Source organism: Orcinus orca, chromosome 1 (assembly GCF_937001465.1).
Source record: "Orcinus orca chromosome 1, mOrcOrc1.1, whole genome shotgun sequence".
NCBI classification, from domain to species: Eukaryota; Metazoa; Chordata; class Mammalia; order Artiodactyla; family Delphinidae; genus Orcinus; species Orcinus orca.
This window is the reverse complement of record NC_064559.1, coordinates 200,862,882-200,876,548: the sequence shown is the minus strand read 5'-3', so window position 1 is coordinate 200,876,548 and position 13,667 is coordinate 200,862,882. Positions and strand designations below refer to the sequence as shown.

The following is a 13,667-nucleotide window of genomic DNA, read 5'->3' as shown; positions in this document are numbered from 1 at the left end:
GTGTCGGGAAATACCCTAAATCCTCCTTCTGTCCTTCCTACAGGAGCAGCTGCCTGCACTTTTCCTTCCTGAGTCTAGATAAACACAGAGAATGGCTGGAATACTTACTAGAATTTGCTCAAGATGTGGCCCCGATCCCAAACCAATACGACAAGCATTTCATGGAACGCGACTACACGGGCTATGTACTGGCTCTGAATGGCCACAAGAAATACTTCTGCCTCTTCAAGCCCCAAAAAACAGTCGAAGAGGAGGAAGCCATGGGGTCGTGCAGTGACCTTGACTCTTCCCTCCATCTGGGTGAATCTCGAGGGAAATCTTCTGGCCTTGGATCCAGGCCCATCAAAGGAAAGTTGAGCAAGTTGTCCTTATGGATGGAACGGCTGCTGGAAGGCTCCTTACAGAGGTTTTATATCCCGTCATGGCCTGAACTAGACTGAGAATTTCTAAAAGAGGCTCGAACTCTTCAGACTTTTTAACAGGCCCCTGTGAACAGGTATTTTCAGGACTCAAACTATCACAATGGACAGAGTATAGATTTTAGATTATTCTTCCAGAACAGTGGCTAGAAGAATCTTTCCTTTGTCCTGTTCTAACCTAGGAGTGAAAAACACCAAACGCTGAATTCCCCAGATCTGAATACTTTCCTTTGGGTCTTTTTTCCTCATTTGAATGCCACACTATTTAAAATAGACTGCTCATTCCCTCTTCCTTTGTCGCCCCGCCCCGTGCTCGCCCCCCACCTCCCCTGTCCTGTCTCTGTGCTGTGGGACAAGCACAGGGCTGGACCCTGCAGCAGAGCCTGGGGGGACCTCGCGAGCCTGGTGTGCCGGTCGGTCCATCTGACCCCCGCCCCGCCTCGGCCGTGCTTCTGCCGCGGTGCATGCTGTAACGGTGGGACAAGCCACCGCAGCTTCTGGGCCCTGTGTCTCAAAAGAGGCCTAGTTCCAAGCGATCTTACATTAGTGGTTTTTTTGGTAGTAAATGGCTAAAAGTATATTTGGGGGGTATCCTCCTACAACAGCTTGTCAGCCACGGTTTTAAAAGGTTAGGACTGCGTGGGGGTTTCTGCACGTCTGTTTGGTTTTCTTCCCGAGACTAGAGAAGGGAGGGCTGGGCAGTGCCTGAGCGATGCCTTCTTGAGCATCCCATCAGCCCCCTCCCAAACACTAAGAGTAGCTGGGGAGGGATCCGCGTGGCAAGAAGTACTGTAATGACCTTGAGCCATTTACCTGTATGTTTTCAGATGCCTTTCTGCCTCTGTCAGTTTTAGGGTGTGGATATTAGGAGCCATAACTTGCAATCTTGCTCTCTGAACGTAGAGGTAAGCTGCTATAAGCCAGTAGATGTTAAACTGACGACACGTCATTCCTGCCGTGAGTCAGGCTCAAGGAACCTCTTCCCTACAGTGATGTCTCTTTAGTAAACTATCAGACATATCTTTGTATCAAGGAACTTAAAATTTCTCAGCAATTGTATTTTGAATACTGTTACCCCAAAAGTGCTGTATCTTCAAGTCCTCTTTGGTGACAAGTGAGCCAAGACACGTTCTAGGCTTCCGTTTTGCTCACTTTGAGCTTCTGGCCTATATTTTGATGTCTCATCTTAATTGTTTTCACTCTTAAGTTACAACTGCTTCACCAGTAACAGGGTCAGACCTGTCATCAGCACCCCAGCTCGCTGAACTCCAGTGAACGATGGACCCCAGGCGGGGCCCTACCAGCCAGTCAAGAGAGCTTACCTTTTCTTTTTAGAGCACACCACCAGTGGAGTTTGGACAACCTCAAAGAGTTCAAATGTCAAAACAAGTTGCCTTTTTGTAAAGTGAAGGGTCAAAATCAGTGATGGGACAAAATAGGTTAATATTTTCTTTAATCGTAATTGCTTTAAGCTAAGCCATTTGGATTGAGCTACAGTGGCAAGTAACAAATTATTTGAGCCCAGAAATCCCTAGTTTTCATGGAATCTATAGCTTTATTTAAAAAAATAAATCACTGCCAGGCTTTATTTTTCCACATGATCCTCTAAAAGTGGGTGTTTATTCTTATTGCCATATCTCATGGCATCTGGCCCAGGTAGAACTGATCAAGGAATTCATTTTTGGCTCTGTGATGCACCAAGTCCTCAGAATTATTTTCTGCATCTCTTGTGGCCAAGTTGCTTATACGAGTAGTGTTTTGGTTCAGTGGTAGGTTTTTATTTTTTTAATTTCTGGTACTAATGGGATTCCTGACCTTAATTTCTGAAAACCAAAAACACCCCAGATTCGTTCACTTTAAAAAATTGTGGGCTTCCCTGGTGGTGCAGTGGTTGAGAGTCCGCCTGCCGATGCAGGGGACGCGGGTTCGTGCCCCGGTCCGGGAAGATCCCACATGCCGCGGAGCGGCTGGGCCCGTGAGCCATGGCCGCTGAGCCTGCGCGTCTGGAGCCTGTGCTCCGCAACGGGAGAGGCCACAGCAGTGAGAGGCCCGCGTACCGCAAAAAAAAAAAAAAAATTGTATCATTAAAATAAAAAGCACCTTCAGACAGCTGCACCTTTCATTTGTATAAAGAAAGGAAAGTGATAATAGTGAAAACGTTCCTAGGAAATATTTCAATCCAAAAAACATCATCTACAGATCCGTTTGGGGGCTGGTAGCTATCTATGCCCCCCAAGAGGAAACTGGGAAGCTTTTAAACTGACCTTTACCCTTGACCACCCACGCCTTTCCTCCTGAATGTCATTTCCATGAATTTGTTTACTTTTGTGTCAAATGTATGAGCCACTGTCCTGGTCAGCCAGTGCTACCATTTATCTTACATATGTAATCACACAGACCCAATTTTGGCTCTAAGTTAACTTCCTAGTCTTCGAGTGTCTTGAAACTGACAACGTTGATGTTTTCAGAGGTAGGTTTTTCTGATTGATACAGACTCTGCATCATGTTTAGCAGATGAGGACAACAACTGGCCGAAAACAAGCCTTTGTAGATATACGCACCCGTTTTTTTTAAAATTTTTTATCAGCCCAGGTGTCGGTGGCGCAATCTGTCTAACACCGAGTTCATCACCTCCAACTAGGCAACATGTCAGCGAGCAGGCCTGCCCTAACTCCCATTGGGCACCACAGGCTTGCTGCCATCGCTTATTGACCATGAAAACTTGGTTGTGGTTTCAAATAATAGGTTGATTCCCTCCTTATTCAGTACGTAAATGTTTTCCTGCTATAAAAAGAAGTGGGATCTGAATGTGTTTTAAGTGATTTGCATTGTTTGGGGAAAGGGATTAGGAGCAAACACTCAAACATTTTTTTCTAAGTAAAATTCTTGAAAAGCTGATGCAAAACATTCTTTACAGCTGAAACGTTGGTCATGTCCAAATACCTGACATTGTCCCTTGAAACAAACGCAGCGTGTCTGCTGCCGAATCTGTTCAGTTTGTCAAGGAGGAGGATGATGCTTTCGAGACAGACCTGAAAAGAAGGTGAATATTTTGCACTTTTGATACTCTTAGGAACAAATAACTTATTTGGCAAATGGTGTCTTTTTTATGTTGTTTTTGTTTTGTATTGTGAACAGGCACTGAAGCTGATGTTATTTTGTTTTAAGAATATTACAGACTGGAAACAGAAATAAACTATTTTAATGTGTGATGATTATGGGTAGCTCTTATGTCACGAGATGATGATTTGACCATGGACACATTATCAACAAAACTGAATTCGCATGTAACTCAACACATGCTTAAGGTCGTCACGCCTCCACTGCAGATTTGGGGAATTGCTGTCATAGAGGGTGGGTCAGCTTGAAGAGAAGATAATGCAAAACAGGCTCAGAGGGAGCGGGTTAAGGCAAGGCCACTAAGAGCCAGCTGATGTCACCTGGTTTTGAAGACATTCCTGCATCTTCCTGGGCTTTTGAGTGGGAAGTTTCTTTATTAGGATCTGCCTGTTATTTTTTCTTTCAAACTTTTTCTATGTTCACGATGGTCCTAAAACCAAGATGCTCCTCAGCGTAGGGGCTGTATTTTAAAGGAAGATACTATAGAAATATGGAATGTTTTTCTACAGTATTATTTCATAGGGTTTTTTCATTTCATTCCTCCAGATTATAGATAAACTAAATTCTCCATCCCTTTCCCCTTTATCCTCCATCACCGTTCATCAAAGGAAAAAATAAAGCACAAGTGCATTTTTTTTTAAGTTAATTCGAACACCTTAGGAATATTAGCTGTTTGGATTAGAGTTCTACTGTAAGCCCAGATTGTACAGCCACCAATGACACTTTTAGCAGAACGTTTTATTGGCATAAACTCTTTAGTACTCAGATTGCTTGCACATAAGTTCTGGGGAATTTGTCATCCAGGTAAGCTCTTGTTTTATCTTGAACATCATAGCACAACATTCAGGCGACTGTCACTTTGGGGAGAACACACAGCATCTCAAACAGCAGGTTAGCCGCCACGAGGGCTGTGTTTCCTACAAAGCAGTGAAAAACCCAAGCGTGAACACCACACAGACCGCCTCCTGAGGCCGAGCCCCTCGGGCTCCTCAGCCTTTGTCCCTTTGTGCTTCCTTTCCCAGAGTCCTGCCTTGCGCGCTCCTCTGCGGTTCCCCACCGCCCCGTGGACATGCTTTCCCCGGCGTTCTCTCTATCAAGCATCATTCAGAAAAGGTATTTTAAAATTCAGAAGGCTCTCTGTTTACTCTGAGAACGGATTTCCCCCAAAGGAAAACCTATCATATTGGTGTGTATCGTATTTACTATCTATCCTCTAAGGCTAACGGGCCTAACCCTGTAAGTTTTTCTAGATTAAAATTATTGGGATGGCATTGGCTTTGAATCTCTCTCCTAAACCAGCTAACTCCCCCACTTTATCAATATTAATAAATACCATTTATGCCTTGAGAATTCACTTTTCAATGAAATATCCAAGGCAGATGGCACCGGGCAGCCCTATCGCTGAACTGCACGCTGGTTTCTCTCTCTTCTGCTGACGGGTGGGCCAGCTAACAATCCTTAGCCGCCTCCCAGGGGTTTTGTTAGGGTTCATTAGCTCACATCTGTATGGTGTACAGTAATAGGTTTATTTTCTTCACTGTAGGACATACTCAGCCGGTTCCCGAGTTACATAAAGGGACCCATCCATCTACTTATTAACTAGATTAATACAATTTAAAGTAGCCGCTGGGACTTCCCTGGTGGCGCAGTGGTTAAGAATCCGCCTGCCGGGCTTCCCTGGTGGTGCAGTGGTTGGGAGTCCGCCTGCCGATGCAGGGGACACGGGTTCGTGCCCCGGTCCGGGAGGATCCCACATGCCGCGGAGCGGCTGAGCCCGTGAGCCATGGCCGCTGAGCCTGCGCGTCCGGAGTCTGTGCTCCGCAACGGGAGAGGCTGCGACAGTGAGAGGCCCGCGTACCGCAAAAAAAAAAAAAAAAGAATCCGCCTGCCAAAGCAGGAGACACGGGTTCAAGCCCTGGTCCGGGAAGATCCCACATGCCGCGGAGCAACTAAGCCCGTGCGCCACAACTACTGAGCCTGCGCTCTAGAGCCCGTGAGCCACAACTACTGAGCCCATGTGCTGCAACTACTGAAGCCCACGCACCTAGAGCCAGTGCTCCGCAACAAGAGAAGCCACTGCAGTGAGAAGCCCACACACCGCAACGAAGAGTAGCCCCCGCTCGCCGCAACTAGAGAAAGCCTGCATGCAACGAAGACCCAACGCAGCCAAAAATAAAAAATATAATAAAAAAATAAATAAACTAGCCGCTGCCTACGGATCACATTTGTCTCCCTTACTCACCAGAAGGATCGTACGGCGGTGAAACCTCCACAAGATCACAACCCACCACGTTCAGTCCTTGACAACCCCGGATGATCTCCAGAGCCTGTCCAAGATGAAGCTTGAGTTGTCCAGAGAGGTAATCATTGACAACAGAAAGCAACCAGTAGAGGCCTCCATGGATTTCTCCCAACACGGTCCTGCCCTTCGACTTGGAACTGTCGCTTTCCCTCAATAAACATTCATTGACCACCAGGCACCCTGGTGGGATCACAGAGACAAACCAATCGCTTCAATGCCAGCATGAAGGGCTTCAGGAATAGTCTGAGCACGTGTCGCAGCCTGAAGAGGCTGGGGAAGGCTCCTCCAAGGTGGAAACACTTAGCTCAAGGAACTGACCAAGCAGAGGAGTAGGGAGAGGGCAGCCCAGGGAGAGAGAAAGACACATGCAAAGGCGCCAGGACGGAAGAAGTACTAGTAGTCAGACGTGGCCGGAGATAGGATGAGTGAGGGGCGTGGCAGGAAGAGCATCACTTTGCTTCCGTTCTGCAGGTGAAAAGCAGGAAGGATGCGAAGCCGAGGAATGAGGAGTGTGTTCTAGAAAACTGACGGGAACTGGGAAAGGCTTTAAGAGAGGCTGTTATGACCATCCTCCTTTCTGAGAGGATAGAAGATAGTTGATTAGTTCAAGCAGTCTTCATTCATTTACTCCAGTATCTGTGAGTACCTCCTACTTATATGTCAGACACTCTCCTCGGCTCGGAGAGTAGTGAACAGAACAAAGGTCCACCCCTGGAGCTTTCCTTCTAGGTAGAGCCACCCTCCAGTTCTGCCTCCCTGTGCTATGCTCAGCATACCATGGGAGCTTTCTTTGGGGGTTTCTAAAACTCTTGAACTACCCTAGGAGGTGTTAATCTCACTGTGCATACCTTTAAAATTTAACCCCAAAAAGGTAAGTTTGGTGTCTGAACAGGGGGCACTACAGTATTGTCCCCATGAACAGGTGGACCAGAGGCAGAAAGACCAAATAACGGACTATTATATCCCAGATAAGAAATGAGGGCCCTTGCCAAAATCAGTCACTCATCAATAAGGGAGAATCCAAACCTGTGATCGGCCCTGAGCACAATAAAGACCCAGGTGCTCTGATTTTAAAAGCCCATCCTGATTTCTAAAGACTCAGTTCAGGTCCCAGGAAAGTGGGGAGCTAAGTGTCCTCACCCACAGGAAGTGTCGCTGGTGGAGCCTCCTTACCTGACTAGGGGTGAGACCAGCAATTTCGGGTGTCCCTGTCCCTGGGGCATAGGCAGGGTCCAAGCCGTCGATATCAAAGCTTATATAAATGGGTCTGACTCCCATCTGCTGCCTCACTTTTCCCATCAGAGGAACCAGCGACTTCATCCAGCAGTCTTCAGCCAGGACCACCTGGAAGCCCTGAGAAAGAATTGAAGAGCAGAAAGTTGACACTTGGGCCTGGCAGCATTTACTGGGCATTTCCTATAGGCCTACCCCGTGCTCAGCTTATGTGCACCTCAAAGTTGACCCCCAATATCCACGAGGAGGGAACTATCATCCCCATATCAGACCCATCGCCTTGGGTCTGGACCTCCTCCACTCTTTTCCAAGCCAGCAGCATCCAAGGGCCTGGTTTGTTTCTGCTTGTCCCCCTCCACAGCGATGAGGCCTCCTTTGCCTCGTGAACTATCATCCCCGCTCCTATCTGCTCCACATGACGCAAACTCACCATTCTGTCCCCACTTGGAGCTTGATTAGCAAAGTCCCTTTGAATCCATAGCCTCCACTGAGTGGGCAATGGAGAGGAAGGCACTTTGGGGCCGGGGACAGAGGGAGGGGCTTTCGGCCTGTCACCTGGCTCCGGCTGTATCTGTAGGTATCCAAGGTCATGGAAGAGCCCCGGATGCCGATCTGTACCACGCGCTTACAGTCCAGGAGTCCCTCGTCCACGCAACGGCGGAAGGGCGTCCCGTGATAGAGCTTCTCACCCAGGGCCTTGTCCGCCACGTCCGTGTGTGCATCCACGTGCACCAGCCCCATAGGCCCATGCCTGATGACAACAGGGCGGCTCAGAAGCCAGGCCTCCCGGTGGGGCCTGAACACCACCACCCTCCAGGCCGCCAAAACTTGATGACGATTCATAGCCGTGGAGGGGGGACCTGGCATCAGTTACCAGCCTTGCAACTGGTTTCTGTCTTCAAACCACTTAGCTTCTCAGAAGGACAATAAGCTCAGAGAAGTCAAGCAGAAGATAGTCACGTGCTTTAGCTGACACTCCCTACCTATCACCCAGAATTTTCTTCACTTACAGATGGAGAGGGCTGGGAGGATGCAAGTAAAGGGTGGCGGCTCAGGTGAGCTCGTCTGAAGGCTCAACTAATCAGCACCACCCTTTCTCCAACTGCGGTAACCAAGAAGCAGCTTCTACTCAGCTCTCTCTCTATAATCCCCATCAACCCTGCCAGCCGCCCCAAAAAAACAGACAATCCAAATCAGTGCCAGGCAAACACAGCTTCCAGAAAAGCCTTGTACCCACCCACCCACCTCCAACCAGAATGCCACCCACATAGCTTTCCTCTATATGAATTCTGGAGCTCACCACCTTGGCCCATCTGTCTATTTCTCAGACTAACTAACCAAAATTAGTCAATCCCTGCTAGATTTTCACTACTGGAAAAATCCATCTTCTCATCCTCTGGGAAAGGGGCCCTTTCAGGAAAAAACAGGGCCTCTCCTCAGCAAGCAACACCATTGTGCCTGTCAGTATTTGTATTTGGCCTCTGCAGCAAAACAGAAACTGAAGTTAACTGGGGTTGTGTATTTCACTAGGGGCTCATCTTCCAAAAACAGAGGCAAATGCTGAGCCTGCATACCAGGGCAGATCTAGGGCAAGGGCGGGCGGCCAGGGTGTTAATAATAAATTGTCTTGGCTCCCATCTGGTGACTGACAGACACACCTGGAGCTTGACCTTAATTTTGATCCATAGAAGCAACTCAGTGGGGAATTTCCTATCATCCCCAATAACCTGAGGCAGCAGAGGTCACCTGACGCCATCTAGCAGAAAACAACTCATTCCCCAGCTCCGGCCTTTGGGACTTACTTTTCTGCCATCGCTTGCAATATAGGATAGGTGATTGTGTGATCTCCACCTTCAAGGAGACAAAAAAGAAGAAAACATCTGGAACGTGGATAAGATTCGAAGACCATGTATCACCTAGAACGATCTTTAATCTGCCCAATTCTGCCACCCTTTCGATTAGACTGGAAGAACTATAACCCCAGCTAAAATATGATCTTGTTCAGTGGTGGAGAAATGGCCACTAAATGTTTGACATTACATTGTCATTTAAAAGAGGAAATTAAATTAAGGCTTATAGGGAAAATGCTCTGTCCAGTTGAACTTCCTGCAGTGACACGCATGTTCTGTATCTGCACTGGCCAACATGGTGGTCACTAGCCATTGGCTATTGAAATGTGGCTCACGCAACTGAAGAATTGCATTTTTTATTTTATTTAATTGTAATTCATTTAAATAGCCACATGTGGCTAGGGGCTACCATAATGGACAGCACAGGTCTAGAAAAGTATTACCATTGATAATTATTAATAACAACAACAGCTATATTTATGGAAACTTAAAACATGCCAGTCACAAAGTTGGGCACTTTATATGCACTTTTGTTATATGCCCCTGACACAATATAAGAAGGTAGGTGGTGGTATTTTTATTCCCATATTACAGATAAGGAAATGAAGCGTCAAGAGCTAGTGAGAGGGCTTCCCTGGTGGCGCAGTGGTTGAGAGTCCGCCTGCCGATGCGGGGGACACGGGTTCGTGCCCCGGTCCGGGAGGATCCCGCGTGCCACGGAGCGGCTGGGCCCGTGAGCCATGGCCGCTGAGCCTGTGCGTCCGGAGCCTGTGCTCCGCAACGGGAGAGGCCACAGCAGCGAGAGGCCCGCGTACCGCAAAAAAAAAAAAAAAAAAAAAAGAGCTAGTGAGAGGTGGAACTGAGATTTCAAACCACGTCAGCCAGAAACCCCACTCCTTACCACTATGCTCTGCAGGCTGGGCCCTCTCATTTGGCAAAAATAAATTTAGATATTTAGAAAAAGGTACTATTTTGACTATTGGTGAACAGGAAGAGAAAGAACTGCTACAGTGAGAGTGGGGCAGGGTGGGGGAGGGTAAGAGGAAAGCTGCTCTATAGATTGACATAGACCCTGACGAGAGGAAAAGACCCCCTTGCAGTTCTCTCAAATAAAGTCATTGAAACAACGTCCTTGAATACTTAAGAAATCACAACTAAGACCCTGCTGGCAGCCTCCTCGGGCCTGGCATCAAGGGCTGGGACAAGGTGAGGTGGATAGAGGCACTTGCCGGATGCAAAATTGAAGGGACACCAAAAAAAAAAAAAACTCAGTGATTGGGGAATTCCCTGGCAGTCCAGCGATTAGGACTCTGCGCTTACACTGCAGGGGACCTGGGTCCCATCCCTGGCCAGGGGACGAACGAAGATCCTGCAAGCTGTGTGGCCAAAACAAACAAAAAAACTAAGTAATCAAGATAAATATTATTTTAATGTAATATTTTAAAAAATCAAAATCAATGCAAAAAAAAAAAAGGATCCATGATAGGAACTTCCCTGGTGGTGCAGTGGTTAAGAATCCGCCTGCCAATGCAGGGGACACAGGTTCGAGCCCTGGTCTGGGAAGATCCCACATGCCGCAGAGCAACTAGGCCCGAGAGCCACAACTACTGAAGCCCGTGTGCCTCAGAGCCCGCATGCTGCAACTACTGAGCCCGTGTACCTAGATCCCGTGCTCCACAACAAGAGAAGCCACCGCAATGAGAAGCCCACGCTACTTTATTTTATTTATTTATTTTTCTTTTTTATAAATTTATTTTATTTTATTTTTGGCTGCGTTGGGTAGTCCCAGGGAACTGCGCCACCAGGGAAGTCCCTTTTTTTAATTTTTATTTTTGGCTGCGTTGGGTCTTCATTGCTATGCACGGGCTTTCTCTAGCTGCGGTGAGCGGGGGCTACTCTTCCTTGCGGCGCGCAGGCTTCTCACTGCAGTGGCTTCTCTTGTTGCAGAGCATGGGCTCTAGGCACGCGGGCTCAGTAGTTGTGGCACATGGGCTTAGTTGCTCCGCAGCATGTGGGATCTTCCCGGACCGGGGCTTGAACCCACATCCCCTGCATTGGCAGGCGGATTCTTAACCACTGCGCTACCAGGGAAGTCCCCCATGATAAACTCTAAATAAAGATAGGATCAGCAACTGTGCTGTTCTGAGCCATACTGGAACCTGAGGCAAAAAGAAAGGGAAATCAGTAATACGTATTGCTGACTTTTTGGCACCCCTTAAATTTTGCACCAAGGTGAGTGCCTCACTTGCTTCACCCTGGTCCATCCCTGTCAGTCACTTAGTCCAAAAATGTAAATATCCTCTCCCCAGGGGTTAAAATAAATGAACTAAAAATGTTCCCTTTCCTACTGTCTCCATATTGCCAGTGGCTCCCCCTGGAGAAGTAACCGTACTCCAGCTCATGATAAATAGACCCTGAGCTCAGAGAACTACCCTCTCCCTTGCAGATGACATTACCCAAGGTCAGAGGAATACAGCCAGCTGCTACAATCTTCTGATAGGCCTCTCGAATTAGGCGGCAGCTGTCCTGAAGGTTATAAAGATTGACATTCACGTCGCCTAGGTCTGCAACCATGAGGGACTGGAAGGGGAGGGCTCCTGTGCTAGGGTTGGCTGTCCGAAGCAGCACTGATTCTTCACGGATCCTTCGGGGTCCAAATCTGGAGGAGGAAGAATCAGCCTGTGAGCCATCCCTAAAGGTTCAGAGGCTCTGCCTAGGCCAGGGCTTCCCAGGCTCTGCGCTGGGGCTGGCTGAATCTTTGCTGCAGGGGGTAGGGGTCATCCTATACATTGCAGGACGTTTAGCAGCAACCCTGGTCTTTCCCCACTAGATGCCAGTAGCAGCCCTTCCCCCACGTTGTGATAACCAAAAATGCCTCCAGACTCTGCCAAATGTCCCCTGGGGGGAAAACGTCACACACACGTTGAGGACCACTGATCTAGCCTATATAGTGAAGAGATTAAAGGTACAGACTTAGAAGCCCACCAATCACCAATTTACTAAATGGCATTAGGTAATTTCTTAATCTCCCTGAGCCTCAATTTCCTAAACTGTTGCTGCGGAATCGTAAATAGCTGATGTTCAATAATTAGAAAAATCGATTTTACTTCCTCTAACTTGATCTTAGGAAAACTGCCTTATTTGGGGGACTTCCCTGGCGGTTTAGTGGTTAAGACTCCGCATCTCCACTGCAGGGGGCATGCGGTGATCCCTGGTGGGGGAACTAAGATCCCCGCAGGCTGCGCGACCAAAGAAAGAAGAAAAAATTGCCTTATTTGGAGCAAATTCTTGAGTCACGTGACATCTAGAGGTTTGGGGAAGGGCAACCAGCTTCTGTTCTCAAACTTAATGTCCCCTGCTTCTGTAAACTGGGGTACCCACAGCCACCATCCAGCTAGGCCAGGGAACGGGGCAGGGAGAAGGCTCAGTCCTTAAACCCCCTTTCTTTACCAATGGATGACACGGCTGAGCCCTCAGGGTTGCTTGAGGGAAACCAGCTGTCTCTCAAAGGATTGGGGGCACTTTGGACCCTGGGTGAGGGAAAGCGCCTCTCCATGAGTTTTGTGTGCGCAGTGGCCGCCAGGCTGTCCCAACACGTGTCCCCGAGTCCTTCGGGGCTTACCTCGCCCCGGGCCGGTTGGAGGTCCCAATGTCCAGCGGCACCCCGATGAAGGCGGCATCCAGCCCCTCGGGGGAGGCCTGCACGGGCAGCCGCATCATGGAGCAGATGCCCACCGACCGAGCCACGAACTCGGAGCTGGGAGGTTGGTTCCGGGGGGCGTCGGAGGCCTGGCGGCTCTGGCTGCTGCCGAGATCGCAGAGCCCCGCCGCAGGACGCACGCAACCCCCGAGAACCAGCCCCCGCGCGCCCCCGCCGCCCCCCGGGCCCCGGGCGCAGCCGGACGCCAGCAGCCGCAGCATCCCGCCCGCCCCGTTGGTCCCCGCAGCGGCCGGGGCGTGTGTGCCAGCGCCCGAGACGCCCCGGGCTCAAAGGGCAGGGGCGCCTGGAGATCACAGGCGGGGGAGGGGCCCAGGGATCGGGCCGCTCTCTCCCTGCACACCTTCCTGGACTTCGGCCTCTAGTTCCTTTCGTAACTAGAGCCAGGCCCGGGACTCCCTACCGACGTCCACCGCACTGGCCCAGGTGGGTCCCTCCGCACCGAAATCAGGCCCTTGGCAACTTCTTCTCCCAGAGTAACACCTAATGCAACTTCCCTGGCAGTCCAGTGGTTAAGACTTTAGGCTTCCACTGCAGGGGACACGTGTTCGATCCCTGGTTGGGGAACTAAGATCCCACAAAAACCTGAAAGATTTGAAGAGGAAAGACCTTTCTCTAAGCGAGAGAAATTGGAGCACTTTTTAAAAAATAATGTACCAAGAAATATCTGGGCGGGAGTCTCAGGAAGCAGAGTCTTTCTAAACTAACCTTTTTTAAAAAGGACTTAGAAGCGAGCCCACATGTGCAGTCCTCTTTATCCCTGGGGGGGGGGGGGAAGAAGTGATTTGTAATGCAGTTATGGGAGCCATTTTGTGGTATTATATATTTTTTAATCTCTAGAACTTGAGATTGAATGGGAAAGGCCCGAGTTTGCATTAAATTTGTCCCTTTATATAAAATCACACATTAACTCACACCACCCTGCAGGGTGAGGCAAAGTCTCCTAAAGATCAATAACAGGTATTCAGTGTGGCCACAGGCTGCCGAGCAGGTCCCTGCCATTTTCTGGAGCAAATGCAAGAATC

General features: G+C 48.9%; 2 protein-coding genes across 6 annotated transcripts in view; one reads left to right on the top strand and one right to left on the bottom strand.

Moving 5' to 3' along the window:
* The window catches only part of DNAJC16 (DnaJ heat shock protein family (Hsp40) member C16), a 37,413-nt gene extending 33,782 nt beyond the window's left edge, over positions 1-3,631 (top strand). For 2 of the 3 annotated variants that reach the window (XM_049696071.1, XM_004272427.4), the window contains one exon: positions 44-3,631. In XM_049696071.1, coding sequence (XP_049552028.1) covers positions 44-440 — 397 coding nt within the window. In that variant the 3' untranslated portion in view covers positions 441-3,631. The remainder of the gene's footprint in view (positions 1-43) is intronic. The other variant, XR_004484686.2, reaches the window with a different exon arrangement.
* A 625-nt stretch (positions 3,632-4,256) lies between these two features.
* AGMAT (agmatinase) lies at positions 4,257-13,395 on the bottom strand. 3 transcript variants are annotated; one of them, XM_004272426.4, is made up of 7 exons: positions 12,547-13,395; positions 11,381-11,583; positions 8,877-8,925; positions 7,630-7,825; positions 7,015-7,194; positions 5,782-5,866; positions 4,257-4,456 (listed from the first exon to the last, which is right to left on the bottom strand). In XM_004272426.4, exons 1-7 carry the CDS (start codon positions 12,843-12,845, stop codon positions 4,383-4,385), a joined length of 1,086 nt encoding a protein of 361 aa, XP_004272474.1. In that variant the 5' UTR covers positions 12,846-13,395; the 3' UTR covers positions 4,257-4,382. The 3 variants fall into 3 exon arrangements, 2 of the variants coding, with proteins under 2 accessions (XP_004272474.1, XP_049552057.1); XR_007470905.1 differs by having other exon boundaries at positions 4,393-4,456; positions 5,782-6,021; XM_049696100.1 differs by lacking the exon at positions 4,257-4,456 and having other exon boundaries at positions 4,782-6,021.
* Between the last annotated feature and the right edge of the window lie 272 nt (positions 13,396-13,667).